Raw genomic sequence first — 26,740 nt, forward strand, 5'->3', positions numbered from 1 at the left:
ACTACAGTGAGCTCAAAGCACAGTAACAAGAAACTCTTCTGATATTGCCTCAAACCTCTCCACTTTATTTTTCTTCTGCTCCTTTCTGTCTCTATTTGCATGTGTGTATCGCATATGCATGCTAGCGTGGGGTACGGTGTGTATCTGTAGGCGTTAACTGAATTAGAGTTTAAGTTTAAGTTTTAATAAATTTCACTTTTCTTCCTTAAACCTAAGAAAGCCTGTTTGTGCTAATTTCTTTGCCTTATAATTGGAAAGTGGTGAACAAGGATTCACCAAGGGGGAGCTAAAAACAGTGTGTTTAAAATTAAAAACCTGTTACAATAAGACCAGGTGAAGGCTGAGAAAGACCCCTGGACACCTTTCTCACCTGGTCGTAACATAAAGAATAATTAGCTGCTGGAAATGGGAAGAAAGTAGAGTTGATTCTGGATAGATTAACTATGATGGACCAAATTGCCTTCCTTGGATATAATTACTTTACGATCAATCCGACTAGTTTGAACCCAAGGGAAAAAAACTTGCATTTATTTAGTGCCATTCATGACCTCAGGATATCTCAAATTGCTTTACAGCCAATGAATTACTTTTTGCTGAAGTGTGGTCACTGTTGTAAGGTAGCCAATTTTTGTGCACAGCAAGCTCCCACAAAGAGCAATGTGATAATCACCAGATAATCTTAGGTGATGTTGGTTGAGGGATAAGTATTGACCAGGACATCAGGGAGAACTCCCCCAACTCCACTTCCAAATAGTGCCATGGGTTCTTCTACATCCACCTGAGAGGGCAGATGGGGCCTCAGTTTAATGTCTTAGCCTAAAGGTGGCACCACTGACAATGCAGCACTCCCTCGGTACTGCATTGGGAGGTTCAGCCTGGATTATGTGCTTAAGTCTCTGGAGTGGGGACTTGAACCCAAAACCTTCAGTCTCAAAGGAATATGAAGTGAGTTCACAATCGTGTGTCAGTGTGTGCAGCTGGAGCAGGGAGCTTGTGTCACGGCAGCATAGCTTATGAAGAGTTTACAGATTTCCAGCATCCGCAGTATTTTGCTTTTATTTACAGTAACAATGTAGCATTGGAGGAGATTCCTTAAACCCCACCCCACCCCCATCACCACCACCTCCCCACCTCCCCCCATCCCCGACCAGTCACGTAGACAAAGAATTTATTAATTATCTGTTGTATACTACAGGTTAGAAATTAATGAATTGTTTTTCTATCATCACAGATTGATGGATTCATTCCAGGCTCAAATTAAAAAGAAGTAAACTGTGAAGGGACTGTTGTTATTCAAACCAACATTCTGCCACAATGAAATGGTGGTGTTGGGAATGTTGATCAGCATCGTGCTCGCCACTGATGCACATCAGGAGATCCTTTATATATGCTGTACCTGGAGGCAGAGTTTTACGTTATTGTCTCATCAGAAAGAAGGCACCCCATGCTCCCTCCATGCTTCACAGGAGTACTAGGGTAGATGGTAGTGCAGTGGTGTTATCACTAGGCTAATAAGCCAGAGGTCCAGCCTAATGCCCCATAGGTTCAAATCCCACCATGGCAGCTGGTGGAATTTAAATTCACTTAATTAATGAATTCAAATAATTAATAAAAAAGAATTGAAAGCTAGTCTCAGTAATGGTGCCATGAAACTAACATTTTTTTTAAAAAACCCTAATGTCCTTTCGGGAAGGAAATCTGCAGTCCTTACCTGGTCTGGCCTACATATGACTCCAGACCCACAGCAATGTGGTTGACTCTTAAATTCCCTCTGAAGTGGCCTAGAAAACCATTCAGTTCAAGGCAATTAGGGATAGGCAACAAATGCTGGCCTAGCCAGTGATGCCCACATCCCCTGAAAGAATTTTTTAAAAAATCGGCCTACCCCATAGAATGGGGAAGCCTTCAAACCCAGAGGTCAGAGAGGCTGACAAGATTATCTGGTTTGTTTTGGGTAACGGTATGAATAGAGATGGAACAAAGGTGGGTAAATGTGGTTGAAGTACAGATCAGCCAGTTCCTTATGTTCCATTGTTTAAGGAGAAAGTGGATTCTCTTATGATTCACTGCTGCAATGGTCCACTTAGGACTGAGATGAGGAGAAATGTCTTCCCTCAGAGGGTCGTGAATCTTAGGAATTCTTTGCCCCAGAGAGCTGTGGATGCTCGGTCGTTGAGTATATTTAAGGCTGAGATTGATAGATTTTTGGACACTAAGTGAATCAAAGGGTGTGAGGATTGGTGGGAAAGTGGAGTCGATGTAGAAAATCAGCCATAATCTTATTGAGTGGCAGAGCAGGCTCGAGGGGACAAATGGCCTACTCCTGCTCCTATTATATTCTGAACTAAGCAGGTTCATATCTAATGAATAGTCATTAACATGGGTAATGGACGGCCATTGGTGCCCAGGAATTGTACCCCAGCAACAGTCAACATCACTGGAGAGGAGGGCAAAGTATGTTCACCAGCAAGAGTGCTTGGATTGCAATAGGACTGGAGACCCTGGATTTATTCCCTCTCCCCTTCACAGGAGCGTGAAACCGAATGCAGAGTCCTTATCACTGCCCTAGCACAGCCTGCAGTAGGAGCCTACAGGGATAGGATTGGGCTTGTAATTAACTAATGAGCTCCCAAGGGAACTCTGGTGCTAAACTGGTCTTTTCCAAAGCAGGCTGACCATAAAAACACTGGGAAAAGAGCAAAACTAAGGAGAGAAAAGGCGACAGTGTGGGTGAGACAGAGAAAGAGTATGAGAAACAGATACAAGAGAGAGATTGGAAGAGGCAAAGAGAATGAGAGTCAGAAGGAGAGATGGGAAGGAAGAGGCAGAGGGGAAGAACATAGGAAGGGAGACAGGGAGAGAGAAATGAATGAGTGATAAAGTATAAGATGAGAAGCAGGGAGATGAAAACAATGGAAAACACATGAATGAGAGAGTGAGGGAGAGGGGAAGAGCAGGAGAGGTTAAGGACAGAGTAAGGGAAAGAGAGGAGAGTAAAGAGAAAAACACTAGAAGAAAGAAAAAATGAGAGGGATAAGGGGCAGAGAACATAAAAGAGAGCATGAGAGACAGAATGAGGAAGCAAGAGGAGGAAAGACTGAAAAGAACAGTAGTGGAGTCCAAGACCAGTTTTGCCTTTGACTGTGAGGTTGGGTATTTATTGGTGTTGGACCCTGAGTTGAATATGCAGCAGCATTGTACAGGAGCAGCGGTTTGTGAAGTTTTGCAGAGCTGGTGTTGGCAAGAGTCTGAAGTGGGGGAAGGGAGCAACTTGAGCCCTCAGTCAGTCTTTAAAATGTAACTTGACACTGCTCACAAAGCATTCGCCTTTCTGAGAGCCGCTGGGTGTTAAAGGGTTGCAGAAAACACAGGAAAATTTTATCACAGGACTAGTGCATGTATTTGCTTTTATTGTGGGGGGTGGGGGTGTTGCGGGAAGGGATAAGGTGGCAAATAAATTTAAGCCTATGTCCAAGAGGGAATGTTTTGCTTTTCAAAGTACGGGGGAAGAAGATCTTGAAACTTTGAAATATCAGAGGCAGAATTTTGCTGCCGTTCGTTCTGTTCCACTCCCTCCCCCCACATCCAATCCCATCCCATCACACAAGATTCCAGAGTTGAACTTGAGTTAAGAATTTCCCATCACAATTAGACACCGTGTCATGCAGTCAGTTAGAACTCTGTCCTTTCATCTCTGGGACCAACACTCAACAACAACATGTATTTATATAGCATCTTCAACATAATAAAACATTCCAATGGGGGCATTATAAAGCAAAATTTGACACTGAGACACGTAGGACAGATGGCCAAACATTTGGTCAAAGCAGTAGGTTTTAAGGAGCATCTTAAAGGAGCATAGCGAAGCAGAGAGGTACAGGGAGGGAATTCCAGAGCTTAGGGCCTAGGCTGCTAAAGGCATGGCTGCTAATGTGAAGCATTAAAATCGGGGAAGCACAAGAGGCTGGAATTAGATGAGTGCAGAGATCTCGCAGGATTGAGGGGCTGGAATCTAATCTTACCTCCCCTCCATATTAACAGATTCTTCTTTCTTTTGGGCCTCCTTATCTCGAGAGACAATGGATACGTGCCTGGAGGTGGTCAGTGGTTTGTGAAGCAGCGCCTGGAGTGGCTATAAAGGCCAATTCTGGAGTGACAGGCTCTTCCACAGGTGCTGGAGAGAAATTTGTTTGTCGGGGCTGTTGCACAGTTGGCTCTCCCCTTGCGCCTCTGTCTTTTTTCCTGCCAACTACTAAGTCTCTTCGACTCGCCACAATTTAGCCCCGTCTTTATGGCTGCCTGCCAGCTCTGGCGAATGCTGGCAACTGACTCCCACGACTTGTGATCAATGTCACACGATTTCATGTCGCGTTTGCAGACGTCTTTATAGCGGAGACATGGACGGCCGGTGGGTCTGATACCAGTGGCGAGCTCGCTGTACAATGTGTCTTTGGGGATCCTGCCATCTTCCATGCGGCTCACATGGCCAAGCCATCTCAAGCGCCGCTGACTCAGTAGTGTGTATAAGCTGGGGGTGTTGGCCGCTTCAAGGACTTCTGTGTTGGAGATATAGTCCTGCCACCTGATGCCAAGTATTCTCCGAAGGCAGCGAAGATGGAATGAATTGAGACGTCGCTCTTGGCTGGCATACGTTGTCCAGGCCTCGCTGCCGTAGAGCAAGGTACTGAGGACACAGGCCTGATACACTCGGACTTTTGTGATCCGTGTCAGTGCGCCATTTTCCCACACTCTCTTGGCCAGTCTGGACATAGCAGTGGAAGCCTTACCCATGCGCTTGTTGATTTCTGCATCTAGAGACAGGTTACTGGTGATAGTTGAGCCTAGGTATGTGAACTCTTGAACCACTTCCAGAGCGTGGTCGCCAATATTGATGGATGGAGCATTTCTGACGTCCTGCCCCATGATGTTCGTTTTCTTGAGGCTGATGGTTAGGCCAAATTCATTGCAGGCAGCCGCAAACCTGTCGATGAGACTCTGCAGGCACTCTTCAGTGTGAGATGTTAAAGCAGCATCGTCAGCAAAGAGGAGTTCTCTGATGAGGACTTTCCGTACAGATTAAACAAATTAACAAATTAACAGATTAAAGGGTATATTTTTAACTTAAAAATCTTTAACTTAAAAGGCTGTATCGTGATCGAACAACCTGTTACTAAAAGGGATGTGAAAAGCAAACAATTTCTATAACAGAAGACTGACCTGCTATACAGGGCGTTAAACTGTGATTCAACCCCTCGATTTTTCTCTCTCGACCTCCCTCATTGCCTGTACCTTGCTAGTAATCTTTCCATGTAAGTGACATAACTGTTCTATTCTTTTTAATTATAAGATTTCTTAAACTATGGCTTGGGTCATTTAAGATGTTATTTCACCAAATCAGTGCAGTTTAATTCTGAGCCAGCAGACTGAAGCATGATCAGGCAAATAACTGAGCACAAACTGGCTTTCTTTGGTTTAAAGCAGAGAGATTAAATTTATTAAACCTTTAAACTTAACTCTAATACGGTTCCTGCCTGCGGATGTATGATGCGCTCATGCTAGCATGCACACGTGAAATAAACATGCAAGATAGGGACAGAAAAGAGTAGAAGAGTTAAGTAGAACAGTTTGAGGTAATATCTTGTTACTGTTTCTCGCGCTTCCTGTAGTCCTTGACTGAAGTTATATTCTTGCGTTTCGTTGGGGCCCAGTAATCTTCTTAAAACTTTGTTCATGTGGCAAACGTTTCTCTCTTTGCGTTTCACGTGTCTTCAATGGTTTCAGTTCCCTGAGAGATAGGCAGGCAGACAGGAGGTGTTCTTAGTTCCAGGAGGGCAGACGGCGATCTAACTGGTAATTTCTTTGTTTGGGAGTTCAAATTCAAAAAAGCTGCCAGGGTGCTCAGCAGGTTAGTCATAGAGTCATAGACTCATAGAGCACAGACATAGGCCCTTTGGCCCATCGTGTCTGAGCCGGCCATCAAGCACCTATCTATTCTAATCCCATTTCCCCGCACTTGGCCCGTGGCCTTGTATGCTATGGCGTTTCAAGTGCTCATCTAAATACTTCTTAAATGTTGTGAGGGTTCCTGCCTCTACCACCCCTTCAGGCAGTGTGTTCCAGATTCCAACCACCCTCTGGTTGAAAATATTTTTCCTCAAATCCCCTCTAAACCTCCTGCCCCTTACCTTAAATCTATGCGCCCTGGTTATTGACCCCTCCACTAAGGGAAAAAGTTTCTTCCTATCTAAACTATTAATGCCCCTCATAATTTTGTATACCTCAATCATGCCCCCCCTCAGCCTTCTCTGCTCTAAGGAAAACAATCCTAGCCTATCCAGTCTCTCTTCATAGCTGAAATGCTCCAGCCCAGGCAACATCCTGGTGAATATCCTCTGCACCCTCTCCAGTGCAATCACATCCTTCCTATAGTGTGGTGACCAGAACTGTACAGAGTACTCCAGCTGTGGCCTAACTAGCGTTTTATACAGCTCCATCATAACCTCCCTGCTGTTATATTCTATGCCTCGGCTAATAAAGGCAAGTATCCCATGTGCCTTTCTAACCACCTTATCTACCTGTGCTGCTGCCTTCAGTGATCTATGGACAAGTACACCAAGGTCCCTCTGACATTCTGTACTTCCTAGGGTCCTACCATCCATTGTATATTCCCTTGCCTTGTTAGTCCTCCCAAAATGCATCACCTCACACCTCTCAGGATTAAATTCCATTTGCCACTGCTCCACCCATCTTACCAGCCCATCTATATCGTCCTGTAATCTAAGGCGTTCTTCCTCACTATTTACGACACCACCAATTTTCATGCCATCTGCGAACTTACTGATCATACCTCCTATACTCATGTCTAAATCATTAATGTACACTACAAACAGCAAAGGTCCCAGCACTGATCCCTGCGGTACACCACTGGTCACAGGCTTCCATTCGCAGAAACAACCCTCGACCATCACCCTCTGCCTCCTGCCACTAAGCCAATTTTGGATCCAATTTGCCAAATTGCCCTGGATCCCATTGGCTCTTACCTTCTTAACCAATCTCCCATGCGGGACCTTATCAAAAGCCTTACTGAAGTCCATGTAGACTACATCAACTGCTTTACCCTCATCTGCACATTTAGTCACCTCCTCGAAAAATTCAATCAAGTTAGTTAGACATGATCTCCCCCTGACAAAGCCATGCTAACTATCCCTGATTAATCCCTGCTGATCCAAGTGGAGATTAATCCTGTCCCTCAGACTTTTTTCCAATAGTTTCCCAACCATTGGTGTTAGACTCACCTGCCTGGTTTATCCTTGCTACCCTTCTTGAATAATGGTACCACATTCGCTGTCCTCCAGTCCTCTGGTACCTCTCCTGTGGCCAGAGAGGATTTGAAAATTTGTGTCCGAGCCCCTGCTATCTCCTCCTTTGCCTCAAATAACAGCTCATCTGGGCCTGGGGATTTATCCACTTTTAAGACCGCTAAAACAGCTAATACTTCCTCCCTTTCAATGCTAATATGTTCAAATATATCACAATCCCCCTCCCTGATCTCTGCACCTACATTGACCTTCCCCATAGTGAACACAGATGAAAAGTAATCATTTAAAACCTCACCTGTATCCTCTGGCTCCACACACAGATTGCCACTTTGGTCCCTAATGGGCCCTACTCTTGCCCTGGTTATCTTCTTGCCCTTAATATACTTATAAAATGCCTTAGTATTTTCCTTTATCTTGCCCACCAGTGTTTTTACATGCCCCCTCTTCGCTCTCCTAATTACTTTTTTAAGTACCCTGCTACACTTTCTATACTCCTCTAGGGCCTCCGCTGTTTTCAGTGCTCCAAATCTGCCATAAGTCCCCTTTTTTTTCCTGATCCAATCCTCTATATCCCTTGACATCCAGGGTTCCCTGGACTTGTTGGTCCTACCCTTCACCTTAGTCATGTGACTAGTTCCTTATATGGAACAGTCTCTTCCCATCCCTAGTTGGAGACTCAAATTTCACCGCCCCAGCCAGCTAGCCATGTGACTAAAACTAATCTCACCACTTCTGTGTATTGGAGAGCAACTGCAGAGCCTCCATTGTTTCAATATGGTCTGTTACCATGGAAATGTCTTTCCAGTCAGGGCTTGCAATTTTAACTTTTAATGTTCATGTGGCAAAATAATGTGTGCCTCAGTCTTGGCAGGTGGGGGTTTGCCTGACACTGTGATAAATAATATTTTGACCTGCCCACACCTTGAACACTGTGTTCAAAACTGGTCACCCATGTATGTGGGGAATGCTCCAAGATCAGGAAGCTCTGTGTGGAAAGGGCAATTTTCCATATAATATCGGAGGAAAGACTAGAAAAACTAACAGACTTCCTCCTCAAAAGATAGCAGAGGAAGAAAGAAAAAGATTATGAGGGAAATCTATTACCTGTATCGCTAATATTTATCAGTGCAATTTCAGCAAGTTACAACTAGTTGCCCATAGAGCCAAAGCTCGTCCCATCTCTGGTTTCCCCTCTGTGAATCAGTTCCACACTCTCTGTCTCTCTGATCTCACTTTCTGCACTTCCTCTTCCTCAGTTTCCTTGCTCTCAGTTTCCCCACCTTTCAATTCCCCTCTTCACCTGTTCACAGGGGGTCTCCTAGTTCTTGGAAGTATTCGCACAACAGCTGTTGGTACAAAACCACCAGCAACGATTCTCAACAATAGAGAACCCAACCTTTATAAGATAAATACCAAAACATTTGCAGGTGTCATGTGATCAGATGCCATGTGATCACTTGTCATGTGGTCAGAGCATCATATGATCAAACCTATAGGGAATGCCTTCAACCAGAGTTCACAACCCTAATTTCAGATGAGACGTTAAGCTGACCTCCCATTGGTCTTTTCAGGCAGTTGCAAAAGATTGCATGGTACATTTTCAAAAAGGAAAGGGAATTCTCCCGTCTGGCATTAATCGCTGAACCAACAACAGCAAAAAATAGATAATGTATTGTTCCGTGTTTTGTGACCTTGCTGTGCTCAATTTGGTTGTTGTTTGCCTACAAAACAACACTTCAAAAGTAATTTGATTGCTTGGGGCATCCCATAGATGTGAAAAACAGTATATAGAAATTCAGCCTGTAACTTATTCCCAGGCACTCTATCCATACATATTAGTTGTCGATAGGTATTGCATGGAATGTGTTTGCTGTACTTCAGGTTTCACATTTTGTAACAGATGCAAAACAATCTTTAAGATAAATGACCTGGAGCCTGGAATTTCCATGCAATTTAATGGCCTGAGGATTTTCACAGTGCTGCAGTGACGTGGATTTCCACAGAGTTGTTGCACAGTGATCTTAGATGTATGGCCTAGGATAACTGTGAAAGATCCTAACCACACCTTACCCAGAAGTAAGGTGCACTTAGGTATCAGCTGTGCCTCAGTTGGTAGCACTCTTGATTCTGTACCCAGAAGGTTATATGTTCAAATCTCACTCCAGGATGTGAGCCTAAATGTATAGAGTGATAGTCCAGTGCTGTATTGTGGGAGTGCTATCCTTTGGATACAATAGGTTAAATGTCTCTGTCTGTAAGGACTCTTTAACTGAGGCCTGGCCCATCTTCTCAGGCGAAGGGAAGAGATCCTATGAGTTAGGCCTGGTCGATACTCATTTTTCAATCAACATCATGACAGATGATCTGCTCATTATCACATTGCTGTTTGTGGGAGCTTGCTGTTGGCTGACATGTTTTCTACACTGCAACAGTCACAGGACTTCAAAAAGTACTTTGTTGGCTGTAAAGATCTTTGGAACATCCTGAGGTTGGGAAAGGTGTTATATTCTTTCTTTAAATCCCCCAGCACCATACAGTGTAGTAATGTTTTAACACTGCCATAACTACAAGTTATATTACACCACTCAGTGTATCAAGAGCCCACATCACTGTGGTACGAGTCACAGGACAGTCATGCGAGGATGCCTACTAAGAGTTTACTGATTCACTCTGCTGCTACATAATGATGAGACCAAAGTCCCTGTTGTGACTAGGTGTAATTCACAGCTGATCTTGCCACTGTTGAGGACACTGATTAACTGCTTCAACTTTATTCTCATGGTTTCCTGGCATCAGCTCCTCTGCCCTTGTAAACAGACTGAGGTAAAATTCAATTTTGATGGGTGAAGGTGAGTGTTTAAATGGGTGGTCATTGATAGACTGCCCGTTATAGACTCCCCAAGTTTCCGTTCCATTATTTCAATCCCCCCTCCTGCCCAGTCTCAAAAGACATACATAATCTTCGCATTCTGCCACTACTTTGTGATAGTCTTAATCTATCGTGCACAGTGGCTGGGTGAAGCACTGTTTTTTTTAAAATTTGTTCATGGACGTGAGTGTTGCTGGCTAGGACAGCATTTGTTGCCCATCCCTAATTGCCCTTGAGAAAGGGGTGGTGAGCTGCCTTCTTGAACCGCTGCAGTCCATTCGGGGTAGGAGCACCCACAGTGCTGTTAGGAAGGGAGTTCCAGGATTTTGACCCAGCGACAGTGAAGGAACGGAGATATAGTTCCAAGTCAGGATGGTGTGTGACTTGGAGGGGAACTTGCAGGTGGTGGTGTTCCCATGCATTTGCTGCCCTTGTCCTTCTAGTTGGTAGAGGTCACGGGTTTGGAAGGTGCTAAGGAGCCTTGGTGCATTGCTGCAGTGCATCTTGTAGATGGTACACACTGCTGCCACTGTGCGTCGGTGGTGGAGGGAGTAAATGTTTGTGGATGGGGTGCCAATCAAGCGGGCTGCTTTGTCCTGGATGGTGTCGAGCTTCTTGAGTGTTGTTGGAGCTGCACCCATCCAGGCAAGTGGAGAGTATTCCATCACACTCCTGACTTGTGCCTTGTAGATGGTGGACAGGCTTTGGGGAGTCAGGAGGTGAGTTACTTGTCACAGAATTTCCAGCCTCTTGTAGCCACAGTATTTATATATTGTCCCAGGTTATTTCCCTCAGCCGTTCTTTGTTTGGTATTTAATTCCCATAAATCAGGTTTCTTCACCAGTGGGTAGGTTCGATCATGTCTGGTGTTGTGTTTGTTTTCTCAGTGGGGATCTGACCAGTCGGTGGAGGGGGGGAGCGGTGGTGTGGAGGGAATGGGGGGGACATTAAAATTTATCTCATTTCATGGGCGAAGGAAATGGGTGTGAAGGGTCGGGGTGGGGATGTGGAAGAGAGGAAGGCGATAAGGGTTCCTGCTTAACTAACCAGTAACTTCACCCAGTAAATCTGCAAAGAGGTTGTGTGAGAGAGAGAACGAGTATGGATGTCACTTGAGTATAGGATCTGAACTTACAATACCCCTCCACAGTCCAGTGTTATGCCAAGACACTCACTGCACGTTCAATGCCCATTTAATTGGGGTAATAGACAACCGTTACCTAGGTAACTGTGCTCTGGCCTAAGCCGGTGTGAATAGAGAGGAAAAAAGGTTTAGACAAATTGGAAGCAATGCCATTTTACAGCTCAAACTAAAGGAATTTAATCGCTATGATAAAGAGTTTCTTCCAAGACGTGCATGAAACAACAAGTAATTGCCACAGTTAGCTCATTACATTTTCAATCAAGTTTGGCGCTGTAGGTTTCAAAGACCATTTCAAGTGAGGCAGATTGTGCTGCTACTTCCATCTCACTGTGTCCTGACATAGTCGAGTGGTGTAGTCTTGGGTAGCATACTTACACCCATTATTCTCCACAATGAGCTGCTAATTGCAGCCTCACCATCAGGACTGGGCATACATAGACTTTTCCCACACAGGAGAAAAGTCCTTTGCGTGGCATATCTCCTAACAGCTGGGAACAAGGATGGTGCTTGGTATAGGAAGACTCTCTCTCCCCCTACTCATGCCCATTGGAGCTGGCACAGAAGCTTAGGCCACAGCACAGTTACCTAGGTAACAGTGGCCCATTACCCCAATCAAATGGTCATTGAATGCGCAGTGAGTGTTGCTAAAAGGTGGATATATTGCCTGGTTTGTACCATGCGCTGAGCCAATGTGAAACTATAAGCTCGTCCAGCACCAACGCCTCTTGAAAGACAAGATTGTTATTTCTGAGTTAAGGCTTCAGCTAACTGCACCCTCCAAACTTCATTATAGTGCAAGTCACAGGCTTAGAGCAATAAACTAACATCCATTCTACATATCCAAAAATTCGAGCCAAATAGTAGTTGGAACAGAACTCTGGAAGGGCAATCCTAAACCAGCCAAAGCAACTAGAATTTAAGGCGGAAACAATCAGTCTGTCTGAGCCCTTTTGCGGGGATATGAGCAACACTGGAGAAAGTGCAAAAAATATTGGTAATGATACCAGAACTGAGAGGGTACATGTCATGAAGACCCCCACCTGCCAAGAATGAGGCATATGAATTTCGTCATATGAACATTAATTTTACACTGTTGCTGGACATTTGGCTGGAGGATATTTGCATACTAACAGATAGTACTTTGAGAGACAAAAGAATTGCTCGCTGATCCCATTAACAGAGATTGCTCTGGGCAATGGTGATCCACATCTCGTCGGTGTAAGAGACAGCACTACAACAACCCCCCACCCCCACCAAGAACTTTGAAATCCACAAACCGCAGGAAAGGTTGTTCCCAAATAAGGGGTTAGTCACATGACTAACCTGCTGGCCAACTTGGAGTTTGAATTGTACTCACAGGACAGTTTGAAGACAGACTGTAGATTGCAACAGAACCTGGAACAAGAAAGCCTCTCTCCTGGCTGGCTCTCTCTTGCTTTCTCACAAGCCTCTGGACCTACTGAAGTCACTTAAACCTCAAGAGGCAAAAGACTCCTACATCGAAACAAGTTTTAAAGTGTGCACTGGGCCCTAACGAACAGCAAGACTTACCGGCAACTAAAGATTCCCCATTGAACTCAAAGGACTGTAAATACACCCAGCTGTTGCCTCAAACTTTTCCCCTTTATTCTTTCTACTTTTTCTGTCTCTGGATGTGTGTTTATCGTGCATGTATGCTAATGTGGTCGTGTTGCGTACTCGTAGTCGTTAACCGAATTTGAGTTTAACGTAAATAAACTTCCACCTTTCTTGTTTAAATCTAAGAAAACCTGTCTGATTTGATTTCTTTGCCTTGAAATTGGAAAGCAGTGAACAAGGATTCACTGAGGGGGAGCTAAAAACACGGTGTTTTAAAATTAAACCCTGTTATGGTTAAACCAGGCAAAGACTGAGAGGGAACCCCTAGACCCCTTCTCACCCAGTCGTAACAGTACAACTATCAGGAAAGGCTGAACAGGCTGCACCTCTTTAAAAGAGAGGTGGCTTGATAGAGATCTTTGAAAATTACGAAGGGGTCTGATAGCGGCCATTAGTATAAAATGGCCACTTATAAATGCAATAAGGAATTCAGGAGCAACTTCTTAATTTCTTCATCCAGAGAGTGGTGAGAGTGTGGGAACCCGCAATCTCGAGGACTGGTTGAGGTGAATAGCATTGATGCATTTAGGGGGAAGCTAGATAAATACATAAGAGAGAAAGGAGTAGAGGGTTATGTTGATAGAGTGAGATGAAGAGGGGCAGAGGAGGGGCCGTGGGGAGATTAAACACCCATATTTAGCTTAATTACAACACAGGAACAGGTCATTTAAATCAATAACATATGGACCTATTGATTTGAATGACCTGTTCCTGTGTTGTAAAATTTCATGTTCCTCCGCTTTGTACATGGACCAGTGAGCTTGTACCTTTACTCCATAGCAGATCCTTCAGTAGTCAGCATTCAGTCAAGGTAGCAGTCTGTACTATGAGGAGATTTCAGTTGATCTGAAAAGGTGCCTGGTATATTGCTGGGATCCCCGAGAACAGGCTTTGCTTGGCTGGTAGCTAGACTTGGAATTTCTTGGTATTTACATCACAGAAGCAGGCCATTCAGCCCACTGGGTTCAGATTTTATGCTCCACACGAACCTCCTCCCACCCCTGATCAATCTAACTCCATCAACATTCAGAAGTAGGATGGGAGCAAGGACAGATCCTTGAGGGACACCCGAGGTAACTGTGCAGGAGCAGGAAGAGAAGCCATTGCAAGTGATTCTCTGGCTATGATTAGAGAGATAAGAATGGAACCAGGTGAGTGCAGGTCCCACCCAGCTGGATGACAGTGGGGAGCAATTGAAGGAGGATGGTGTGGTCAACCGTGTCAAAGACTGTAGACAGGTCAAGATGGATGAGAAGGATAACAAAGGATGTTTTTTGTGACTTTGATAGGAACTGTTTCGCTACTGTGGCAATGGCAGAAACCTGATTGGAGGGATTTAAACATCAAGTTGCAGGAAAGCTGGGCATGGATTTGGGAGGCAACAGCATATTGAAGAACTTTGGAGAGGAAAGAGAGATTGGAGACTGGAGTGTAGTTTTCAAGAATAGAGGGGTCAAGAGCTGTTTTTTTGAGAGGGGTGATAATGGCATATTTGCAGGAGAGAGGGACAGAACCCAAGGATAGAACCATTGACAATATCGGCTAACATGGGAGCCAGGAAGGGATGTTGGGTGGTCAGCAGTTTAGTGGGAATAGGGTCAAAGGAGCAGAAGGTGGGTCTTGTGGGAAAGATGAGCTCAGAGAGGGCATGAGGGGAGGTGGGGGTGAAACTACAGAACGATGCGAATTCAGGGGTGGGGCAGAGGGAATCTCCGAGTAAGTTTAGCCTGATCGGCTAGGGGAAGGGAGGGAAGCGGCAGAGACAGCTGAGCAGGTGGCCTCAGTTTTAGTGACAAAGAAGTCCATGAGCTCCTCGCAACTTATTGTTGGAGGTGAGGGTTCAGGAGACAGGCAAGAGGGGTTTAAGAAGACGGGTAGCAGTAGAGAAAAGTGCTGTGGGTTTATCTTTGCATTTCAGGTTGATCCTGGACCAGTGAGGAGTTTTGTTAGGTGACAGCTGAACCCAATAGATCCAGCTGTCACACTAAAAGCAGATTGTCTTGATTGCTAGTCTTAAAGGGTCACAGCCATTTTTACATTTGATTTGCAGCTGACTTATAAAACCCAAGCTTCAGGAGCCTGATGACTAACATGGGCCTTTGAGGCACATTGAAAAGCAGTACAAAAAGACCCTCAGTGTTTAGCTTCTGGTTTCATTGACACACAACTATTATTATTATTACTATTATTATAACACTGGGATTTTTAGGACCAGTAGAGGTGCAGTATACTCAAAAAGCCTGCCCTCCAATGATCTCCCTCAGCCCCTTCCATCTCTGGGAATGCAAGTGATCACCTTTTGACTCCATTAAAACTGTCTGCTGCAATTTCCTTCTGATCATTCTACACAATTACACATGGAGTAGAAAGGTTTCAGCTGACCTCTCCTTTTACTCCTTAATGTTTCTACCTTGTGTCCCCTCAGAACTGAGCCCTTCATCATAATAAACAATTTAAGCCAGAGCAACTTTTTCAATCCACTCCACCAGCTTCAAAACTTCAGTTACATCACCACAGAAACCCTCTTCTAAAAGAAAACCAAATCTGTGTCTTCACCTTTCCTCGTAAATCAACCCCCCAGTACCTGGGCCATCTTTCATGTTCCCTTATGTATCCTCCCTATTATTACCACTGGATATACAGCGCAGAAACAGGACATTCAGCCCAGCTAGTCCCTGCCACTGTTACTGCTCCATTCGAGCCTCCTCTCATCTTTCCTCATATCTCTCTATCAGCATAATCCTCTATTCCCATCTCCCTCATGTGTTTATCCAGCTTCCTCTTAAATGCATCTGTACTATTCATTTCAACTTCTTCTCCCTGTGGTAGCAAACTCTACATTTTCACACTTTCTGGGTAAAGAAGTTTCTGAATTCTCTATTGGATTTCTTGGTGACTATCTTATAATGATGGTTTCTAGTTTTGCTCTGACTCACAATGGAAACATTCTGTGTGTCTACCCTATCAAAACCTTTCTTAAGTTTAATGAGCTCTATTAGGTCACCCCTCGGCCTTCTCTTTTCAAGAGAGGAGACCCAGTCTGTTCATGCTCTCCTGATAGGTACATCCTCCTGCATTTCTCGTATCATCCTTGTAAATCTTTTCTACACCCTCCCCAGTGCCTCTATATCCTTTATTACAATACAGAATACAATTAGCTGGGGCAGAGCCAGGCAATGTTATGGAGGTGGAACTAGGCGGTCTGAGTGATGGCACGGGTACGTCAGTGGTAGCTCATCTCGGGGTCAAATTAGAAGTCAAGTTGAGGGGACAAAATTGGTCACATTCCCTCCACTCTGGAGGGAAACATCTGATCGCACACCTGCCCTTATTGCTGTCCAGTAATGCTTTGCTGGGAAGCGTATCTGTGCGGACAGGATTAGGGCTTAGCTGTGATGACACTCATGGTCAAACAGCCTGCTCACACTTGAATAAAGGTCACTTAGTGGTGTGGGGGGGGGGAGGGGGGGGGTGGTGTGGGGGGGGGGGGGGGAATGTGAGTGGGGAAAGTACAGGAAAGCATTTCCAGTCTACATTCAACCTCCTCAGATAAGAAAGAAATTGGGAGAGACTTTTCATTTTTCTTTGTAAACAGAAGGGCATAGTTTATACAGCAGGCAGCGGAGTGCGATCTGATCAGAATCAGGATTGCGAATTTAAGATCACTCAGCCAACTCTCCATTGTCAGTGACCTGCTCTAATAACAGGAGTGGGTCGAATCCCAGTCACATTAGTGACATTCTGTTCCACCGAGGACATTATGTTATGTGTACAAAAAGGGGAGAGAGAGTCGTTACATATAGTTTTATATAATAGACAGTAGGCTGCCAGGCCAAATGGTAACTTTATCTTGGCAGTGAACATATTTGTGAAATCTGGTTATTTGATCTACATCATTAACAAAAAAAAAATCACATAAAGATCAGGTTTAAAATTTAATCAAATACTCCTTCTCCTTAGGCAGTCCCTCGGGATTGAGGGGGACTTGTTTCCACTCTGGTTTGATGGGTTCTGAGATGGCTCAGAAGTCCAATGTGCAATCTGCAGATTCTGCCACATGAGGGGTAGATTGTGTGCTCTGGCCTGTTTCTGTGGGGATTGCCCATGAGGGTTCCGACCTTCCAAGCTTCATTTTGGCAAGTGGGCAGATACCTGTGCGTGCTTTTTTTAACGTGGGGCATTCGCCGCACGCCAGCTACCAATTGTCTCGGCAGAACGGGGCCTTGGTCCAATGGCGAGGGGGTTCCACAACAACTGGACGCCAGGTTCTGCTGGGAGACATTAGCCTATTAGTCTGTGCATGGTCATACACAGGTGCATATGCAGTCGTGGTGACAGAGGTTATTTACATCCCCCCTGCAATTCCCTCCCCTCTGCAGTACCCTCTCTTCTACATTCACCTAACCAAACCCTACACCCCCAGCCTCCACCCCTTCCCTAGACTTCCTCATCCTCCGATAGGACCCCAGTACTCGCCCCAGCTCACCTCAAGTTTTCCCCACCCCCAGTCCTTTGCTCTCAGGAGAGGCCCTGGCTGTCGTCCTCCCTACTCTCTAGCCCTCCTCTCCTCCCTCCCCACTCCTGCTACTAGCAGCTCCCCCCTACCCTCCCCCACCCACCCCCGGTGAGAGGGGTGTGTGTGTGTGTGTGTGCGTGTTGTGGGGGAGTGGTCAGGATCACTGTTCCCTCCTGGGGATGAGCACTCACTGCTGTGGCCGCCCATCCCCTGGAGATGCTGGTGGGCCACCCGACACCGACTGGGCTCCCTGCTCCACTTACACTCCCACTCCCGCTCCCCTCCCCGCTGCTCACTCCACAGACCCGCTAAAACATTTGCTTGGATGGCCACTTTCCCAGCCTTTGCCTCCATTGCCTGCCACAATTGGGCCAATTCCTCCAAATGATTCCTTCAGTGTGGTTTTCCGCCCTCTGCCATCTGCCCAATCAAATAGAGAAAAGGCAATCGCTACTGCCCCGGAGGAGGTGAAATTTACTGCCCAGGAGGAGGTGATCACTACTGCCCGGGTGGAGGTGAAATTTACTGCCCCGGTCGAGGTGATCACAACTACCCGGGAGGAGATGATCACTACTGCCCGGGTGGAGGTGAAATTTACTGCCCCGGCCGAGGTGATCACTACTGCCCGGGAGGAGGTGATCACTACTGCCCTGGAGGATGTGAAATTTACTGCCCGGGAGGAGGTGATCACTATTGCCCGGGAGGAGGTGATCACTACTGTCCGGGAGGAGGTGATCACTACTGCCCTGGAGGAGGTGAAATTTACTGCCCAGGAGGAGGTGATCACTACTGCCCGAGAGCAGGCAATCACGACTGCCCGGGAGGAAGCGATCATTACTGCCCCGGAGGAGGTGATCACTACAGCCCAGGAGGAGGTGATCACTACTGCCCGGGAGGAGGTGATCACTACTGCCCGGGAGGAGGTGATCACTACTGCCCGGGAGGAGGTGATCACTACTGCCTGGGAAGAGGCGATCACAACTACCCAGGAGGAGGTGATCACAACTACCCGGGATGAAGTGATCACTACAGCCCGGGAGGAGGTGATCGCTACTGCCTGGGAGGAGGTGATCGCTACTGCCCCGGAGGAGGTGATCACAACTACCGGGAGGAGGTGATCACTACTGCCCCGGAGGAGGCGATCACTACTGCCCGGGAGGAGGTGATCACTACTGCCCCGGAGGAGGTGATCACTACTGTCCCGGAGGAGGTGATCACTACTGCCTGGGAGGATGTGAAATGTACTGCCCGGGAGGAGGTGATCACAACTACCCGGGAGGAGGTGATCACTACTGCCCGGGAGGAGGCGATCACTACTGCCCGGGAGGAGATGACCACTACTGTCTGGAAGGAGGTGATCACTACTGCCCAGGAGGAGGTGATCACTACTGCCCGGGAGGAGATGACCACTACTGTCTGGAAGGAGGTGATCACTACTGCCCGGGAGGAGGCGATCACTACTGCCCGGGAGGAGGTGATCACTACTACTCGGGAGGAGGTGATCACTACTACTCGGGAGGAGGTGATCACTACTACTCGGGAGGAGGTGATCACTATTACCCGGGAGGAGGTGATCACTACTGTCTGGAAGGAGGTGATCACTACTGCCCGGGAGGAGGTGATCACTACTGCCCGGGAGGAGGTGATCACAACTACCCGGGAGGAGGTGATCACAACTACCCGGGAGGAGGTGATCACTACTGTCTGGAAGGAGGTGATCACTACTACCCGGGAGGAGGTGATCACTACTGCCCGGGAGGAGGTGATCACTACTGCCCGGGAGGAGGTGATCACTACTGCCCCGGAGGTGATCACTACTGCCCCGGAGGAGGTGATCACTACTGCCCCGGAGGAGGTGATCACTACTGCCCCGGAGGAGGTGATCACTACTGCCCGGGAGGACGTGACTGACTGATTGCAGGGTCTAACCACACTGGTCTCCGAGGAGAGTTGGTGTTCTGCAAATATTGAGGGGCACCTCTTAGGGGAGGTAGACTTGTCCCAAAACTCTTAGTTACAGTATTCCAAACAATGATTCATACTATGTAATAAAACAGTGGAGGATTAGGGTATGACTGGTTACAGTGCACCACCCATCCCAAAAATCAGCCATAAGAGTTTCCCGAAGGCACAAATGTGGCCCCACATCCTGTGATGTGGTTCGCATTGTGTTCACCTCAGAACATGTGCTGAAACCCCTAACTCTGTAACCCAGCACACCCCTCCCAACCCTCCGAGATCTCTGCACTCCTCCAATTCTGGCCTTTTGTCGATTTCCATCGCTCCACCACTGGCGGCCGTGTCTTCAGCTGTCTGGGTCCTAAGCTCTGGAATTCCCTCCCTGAATCTCTCCGTCTCTCTCTCCTCCTTTAAGATGCTCCTTAAAACCTACCTCTTTCGTCACACTTTTTGTCACTGTCCTAATATCTCATGTTGCTCAGTGTCAATTTTAACGCTCCTGTGAAGCAACATGGACATTTTGTTAGGTTAAATATGCTATATGAATACAAGTTGTTATTGTTGAAGGGCCAAGAGATTGTGATCAGATTCAGACCCCTCCCCTCACCATAGTCCAACAATTGGTAAAACAAACCAAAAGACAATGGGGGTGGGGGATATGGGCCAGTTTTGCTTTAGCCATTGAGTATAAAGTGGATTATCAGACCTGCTGCCTGTTATAGTTCTAATTTCCAGCTCCAGTTAAGCCAGTTACCTGTGTGCCTGTTTTCCACAGGTTGATCTATTGAACTCGTGGTTTAAAATTAACAGAATCCCGCCTCACCCATTCATGTTCTTATTAATGTGCTCCTAGTTACCACCACTTCAATAAACAGGGTGGCATTTTAACAGCTCTATCTAAAAAGCTGGTGCGATGTGGCTGCAACACTTGCCCAGGATTCAATGGCACGAAGACTCCAGCTTTGCAGACGCTGTTTGCAGTGTCAACTGGGCTAGGCACCATTACACCCTAGCAACATACACACAACACACATATTTAAAGCAGCCAGCCCTCTCTCTCCCTGCATGCAAAGGCGGGTGGGTGTGTAACCTACAGCAGTATCAGCACTTTTGGCCAGATGGCGCAATTGTATCTCAGTTCATTTTGTGCTATCAGTAGGCCAGGGGCTAGAGGCTGAGGAAAAGTTCTGAAAAAAAACACAAGCCCTCCAAAAAAATAGAACAGCGTCCAGCGGAGCTGCACTTGTAAACATTTAGAGAGGCTGGGACATTTGAGGACAGGAGTCAGACCTTTGGCTCAACGATTGCCATTCTCACCAGCAAGTCAGAAGGTGCAGAGTTGAAAGCCCACTTTGTGGGTGAAGCTCTGGATTAATATTCAGCAGGATACTGGAGTCGGACTGGTCTGGGCAGCACTGCCCACCCCTTCATCATATGGGTTGTAAAAATCAATAAAACTCTCCACCCAATATTGGTCTAACCACCCTCTCGACTGGTGAAATGGTGGTTACGGTCACAGGAGGGTTTCTGTGGCAGATTGGGAGTTTTTCCACTACTTCGATTCTCCAAGGGAAGAGCAAGAAGGGAAAAAGATCACACATTTCCAAGAACTAGATGGTATTGATAATTGATTTGAGCACCGCACCGACAGCCTGAAATGCCATTTTCTGTTCAGTGTTTGGTGCAGTCGCTGGCTTTAAAGCAGCAGCCCATTCATTATCCTGGGCATGTCTTAAGTAAGCCCACCTACCTCAGTGTCCTAATCAGGCTGTTTCTACACTTGAAAGCCCATCGACAATGTTTCAACATCACAAATCCACAGGAGGGAAGAGACACCCACATTTCTGGGAGGAATCTTCCTTTCACCTAGCACGAGTATAAGGGAGAATTTGAGGCCCATTTAACATCAGAATTTGAAGAGAATACAAAATTCAGCGATCAAAAGACTTTCCATTTAAACAAAAAAACCCTCCTAGTTAGTATCACAAACTTCCCTTTTATATAGCAGGGATGTCTGCTTTACGCAGGCTACATCAACTGTCCTAACTCAACCTACAAAAAGCAACTCCACACTTCAGAAGTCACAAAACAGTGGGAGAAGTTGGACTGAAACATCAAAACCAAAATTCTCATCCTGCCACCCTTGCTCTCAGCAGCTCAGTTGGAACAGCGACTGGGTGTACTGTTTACACAACTTTTAAAACTACATGCCATACAGAACTGCTTCAGTCGTAACGCAATTCACTGAACAAGATAGCGAATGAGAACAGGAGAGACAGACAGAGAATGAAAGAGAGGTAGGAGACACAGACACACAAGGAGACACACTTCAGCGAAGACACACACACACACAAAGGCAGATAATGAAGGCAACAACACACCTCTATAGAGAAACACAGATGGTTTGATAGAAATTACAAAAAAAAAACAATTAGCATACAAAGAAAGAGACAGTCTGAGAACACACAAGCAGATATTTGAAGAGGCAGACACAGATAAACAGAGGACCCACACACACACCGATCACCGATAGGTAAAGAGACATACAGACAGAGCCAGAAAGAGACATGAACACACACAAAACAGAGGTAGTAACAACCACACAGGCAAACAAAAAGGGATTACAAGTCTCTTCCTGTTTGGCAGATTGTCCTACTACCAGTCAGCAGTCTCCCCCACCACGAGCAGGTTAATAAGGCCACGTGGAGAGATTTCACCCTAAAGCCATTCAGAAGAATGGCCATCTCAAGGGATGAAGAAGTGGCAGCAAACTGTGCCTTTGCAACAGAGACTTCACTCTGCAACAGCAGCTAGCTGGCAGAACTGAAACTGGGGACACAACACACTGTTAATGTGCTTCTCACCTCCCTATTGTTCAAGTTAACCGATTAAAAATACGCTTTAAAAAAAACCAGAAAATGGTTCAGTTGACATGCCTGGTTTATAATCCTGATTTTGCTGTACAAGCACTATTCAATTCTCTTGTTTTTGAGTATCCCTCCCAGAGCAACTATTGCCCCTCCCCCACAACTATAAGAAGTTACTCAATAACTAAATGCATAACACCAGTCTACTCAAAGCGATGTTGTTAGCAGCACTGAAACAGAATTCTGACAAAGGACTGGACCATTTACAGTTACTGTAATCTCCGGGGTCTTTATTATAACCTTCTCAAAATAAATGAAGCATAGAATAATAAATTAAGAAAACACACACATTTCTGCAGCAATATTTAAGTTTGTAAAAAAATACTGTCCATGTTTTTTCTCTCCCTGCCCCCCCCCCCAAAAAATGGCTTCAATACAGAATATCATGTAAACTATAAATCTGCATTGTAGTGGCAAGTAAACAGCAAATTAAGTGTTTAAAAAAAAAACTGAACCACCTTTTGAGAAATGTTTTTGTCACGTATACACAAACACACGTGTGCACATTCCAGCCTGCACTGTCCAAACATTCACGAGACAGAAGGGGGAGGAGGTGCAGTCAAGAAAATCTAGTCAGGCCTAGAGGAATGTTAAGTCTTTTGTGTGAAAGACTATTGTCACTGGTTTTAAGTTACAGTACTTGTTTTTTTTTTTAAAACAGGCTTCTTAACAGTAATTTTTTTTTAAAAAGAATGAATCAAACTGGTACATACATTGTCATACCACAAATCACAAATTTCTTCTATTAAAAAAGGCTGTTTTTGTACAAGTACAGGGAACCCAGAACAGAAGAATAAATTATGAAAACATTTTTCTTAACTGTCTCCACAAAGCTTTCTAGGAAAAACTATATTTTCCTCATCCCCTCTCTCCTTACAACCCCCCTCATTCATAGCAATTTAAAAAAAAGGTAACCCACACATTTTTCTTTAAAAGACTGCTTCACAAAAACCCCGATTTGGGAGATCAAATTTTCAGGGGAGGGCGCAACCCGTCTTTTCAAACTATTGGTTTAAGCCTTTTTTGTTTTAAATTAAAAAAGGAATATATAACAGACCATTAACGACATCAAAAAGAAAAGTTACATGTAGAATGGTTACATGTGCAGTGAACGGGTTATCAAACAGAATTGAAGAAAAAGTCACCACCAACACACAGCTGATGAATGGCTATTTAAAAACAAAAACGGATTTCTTTTCTCTCGTGTTGCAAAGAATAATTCTCCGAGATCAATAGCTGGAAGTCTGGGGTTTTTTTTTTTTGCTTTTTTTAAAAAAAAAATCCTTTTCATGCTCTCTCAACAGCTCACTCGGCTAGGCTGCTGTTTACAAACAAAGTCCGTCATAAAGTCAAACTCATTCTGTCCCAGCCACAGTTCAGGCAGTTCTTTGATACGATCCAAACCCAGCTCAATGACCAAGGACATCAGGACCTCTTCGTCGATGAAGTCTGTGTCTATAACATTGGGGGGCAGTATTGCTGCAGACATATGGTGACTCGGTGGCACGGAAGGACTGTGATGCTTTATTTCCCTGTATTGCTGCTGCTGCTGCTGCTGTTGTTGGTGGCTCAATGTGCTGGTACCATGCAGCTCTGTCATGCTGTAATGCTGCTGGTGGCCGTAGTACTGGTTGGTCAGCTTTTGCAAATGCATGCTGGCTGCAAGCTGGGCAGCAGGGCTGCTCCCAGTGACTGGTGGTCCCATGTACTGGGGATGGGGAGGATGAGAGTGATGCTGCTGATGCTGCTGCTGCTGCTGCTGATGTTGATGCTGCTGCCCAGATGTGTACCTGATGTTGGGGGGCATGTTGCTCAGATGCCCAACAGGAGCTTGCCTGCTCACACTGCCAGGGACCATTGCATGCCTCATCCCGCCGCTGGAGTTCACGTTGCTGGGTCCCGGGTAATGCAACAAGGAGGTGGCAGCCGGGTGCTCGCCCATCAAGCCGCTATAGGCGTGCTGGTGCTGGGGATAAGGGCTCAAACCCATCCGGCGAACGTGTAGCCCGTTGGCTCCTTCGGGGAATCGCCCGTGGCTCATCATCATGCGCTCAGCCATCGCGCTCCAACTTAATGCAGAACACAAAATGCACTAATGAATTAAAACGCAAACTCAGTATTAAAGCATGCAAACTGAACACAAAATGCAACACCACCCGCCCGCCCCAACTCATTGCCTGCATTGTCCCATTTGCAACTTTATCCCGTCCATTTGAAAACAGGAATGCAATTCGCAACTTACCCTTTTTTTGCAACAAAAAATACTTTTTCTCTCTCTCCCCCCCCCCCCCCTCTTCTGCTCTCAATTCACTGATCTGAGCAAATAATAATGATTCTGCTTTTCTCTGTCTCCCTTTGCACTGTTTATGTGCAGACAGTCAGCAAGTATCCTCAGCCTCTGTGTTCCTGCTTCGGCTACTGAGCTAAAGCGCTGAGGCGCCACAAACTCGAAAGGATTAAGCAACAAAAGATGTTCAGTCGGCTGCCTCGGCCACTCTTAATATAGGGCTCCTAGAGCTGGACTCATCACCCGGCACGGAATCCCTCTGGAATGTGGATCAGGAGCAGGAACGGAAGTCAAACATAATATCAGGCGACAGAACTTCACTTTAAAACTAGTTGCAAAATAGGGAAATGAAAAAGAATGTTTAATACATAGAATATAATGGTAGATTAATTACATATATAATGCATCATTTGTAGCATCAATCTGTAACGTAGCCACAAATTTAGTATATATTTTTTAAATGCTCAGCTAACTGTCTACATATTTTATTTAAATCTATGTCTATATGAGCGTTGTCCTTAAAGATTAACCATTCTCCCTCCTCCTCCCTCCAATCTTCCCCCTCTTTCCATAAATTCTTGTTGGTTTATAGTTCTAAAATAAGAAAGACTTGCATTTATATAGCGCCTTTCATGACCATTGGACATCCCAAAGCGCACTACAGCTGATGACGTGCTTTTGAAGTGATGTAATGTAGGAAACATGGCAGACAATTTGTGCACAGCAAGCTCCCACAAACAGCAATGTGATAATGACCAGATAATCTGCATTTTTTAGTAATATTGGTTGAACAATAAATATTGACCAGGACACTGGGGATATTTCCCCTGCGCTTCTTTGAAAAAGAGCATGGGATCTTTTACGCCCACCTGAGAGGGCAGATGGGGTCTCAGTTTAATGTCTCAGCCAAAAGGTGGCACCACTGACAACACAGCACTCCCTCAGTACTGCACTGGGAGGATCACTCTAGATTTTGTGCTCAAGCCTCTGGGATTTGGACCACAACCCTCTGACTCAACAGGCAGCTAACAGAGTCAGAGTTGACACTATGAATACTTATCTCCCAAACCCATTTTCCAGGTGTAAAGCTAGATGGTGAGTGCTGGGATGATATTCGACTGTGAATGGCATCACTGTCAACCGTACCCCCACTCCTCCCCTAACCCATTCCCATTTCTCACCCGACATGCACACACCTGCACTTTCCAACGGGGGTGGAGGGGGGGTGTGGTTTACTGGATAATAAACAGAATCAGGGCACATCACTGAACTGTTTCCCCCCTCAACCTTCCTCGTCCCTCTATTAGTGCTGAGGCCAATTATACAGCTCTGACTAACTCAAGACAGGCCTGAGCTGAACTGGTGACCTTCCCAGTGTGTATAACTCAGTGAAGTGCCTTTACTGACTTGGCCTTCAGAGGAAACAGAAATTCATTAAATGGCTATCATTGTTATGTGTTTGTAACTCTCGTTATATTTTTATATGAATTAAGTAACATTCTTGTGGAATATTCTGCTCCTTTTTAGTTTTTGGGACAACATGAGAAAATTTAATATATATCCTTGAAAGTGGATAAATCGCCAGGGCCAGATGGATTGCATCCCAGATTGTTAAAGGAAGCCTGGGAGGAAATAGCGGATGCGCTGAGGATCATCTTCAAATCCTCACTAGATATAAGCGAGGTGCCAAATGATTGGAGGTCTGCGAACGTTATGCTATTGTTTAAAAGGGGTGCGAGGGATAGACCAAATAATTATAGGCCGGTCAGTCTGACCTCGATGGTGGGTAAATTATCAGAATCAATTCTGAGAGACAGGATAAACTGCCACTTAGAAAGGCACGGATTAATCAGGGATAGTCAGCATGGATTTGTTAAGGGAAGGTCATGTCTTACTAACTTAATTGAGTTTTTTGAGGCAGTAACAAGGAGGATTGATGAGGGTAGTGCAGTGGATGTGGGTTACATGGATTTTAGTAAGGCATTTGACAAGGTCCCACATGGCAGACTGGTCAGTAAAATGAAAGCCCATGGGATACAGGGGGAAGGTGGGAGGTGGGATCCAGAATTGGCTCAGGGACA

The 26,740-nt window shown here is 45.6% G+C and overlaps 2 protein-coding genes across 3 annotated transcripts in view; both read right to left on the reverse strand.

Annotated features, from left to right (window-relative positions):
* txlnba (taxilin beta a) overlaps window positions 1-22,488 on the reverse strand; it is a 78,882-nt gene extending 56,394 nt beyond the window's left edge. Inside the window, exon 1 of the mRNA XM_068045541.1 lies at window positions 21,196-22,488. The gene's annotated coding sequence lies outside the window, so the exon portion shown is untranslated. The remainder of the gene's footprint in view (window positions 1-21,195) is intronic.
* A 93-nt stretch (window positions 22,489-22,581) lies between these two features.
* cited2 (Cbp/p300-interacting transactivator, with Glu/Asp-rich carboxy-terminal domain, 2) lies at window positions 22,582-24,851 on the reverse strand. 2 transcript variants are annotated; one of them, XM_068045540.1, is made up of 2 exons: window positions 24,615-24,851; window positions 22,582-24,464 (listed from the first exon to the last, which is right to left on the reverse strand). In XM_068045540.1, exon 2 carries the CDS (start codon window positions 24,429-24,431, stop codon window positions 23,670-23,672), a length of 762 nt encoding a protein of 253 aa, XP_067901641.1. In that variant the 5' UTR covers window positions 24,432-24,464; window positions 24,615-24,851; the 3' UTR covers window positions 22,582-23,669. The 2 variants fall into 2 exon arrangements, with proteins under 2 accessions (XP_067901641.1, XP_067901640.1); XM_068045539.1 differs by having other exon boundaries at window positions 22,582-24,441; window positions 24,615-24,850.
* Between the last annotated feature and the right edge of the window lie 1,889 nt (window positions 24,852-26,740).

The sequence above is a fragment of the Heterodontus francisci genome, chromosome 13 (genome assembly GCF_036365525.1).
Source record: "Heterodontus francisci isolate sHetFra1 chromosome 13, sHetFra1.hap1, whole genome shotgun sequence".
Taxonomy (NCBI): Eukaryota; Metazoa; Chordata; class Chondrichthyes; order Heterodontiformes; family Heterodontidae; genus Heterodontus; species Heterodontus francisci.

Coding starts and splice junctions, on each gene's coding strand:
- cited2 (XM_068045540.1), bottom strand. CDS start 24,431: ATGGCTGAGCGCATGATGATGAGCCACGGGCGATTCCCCGAAGGAGCC.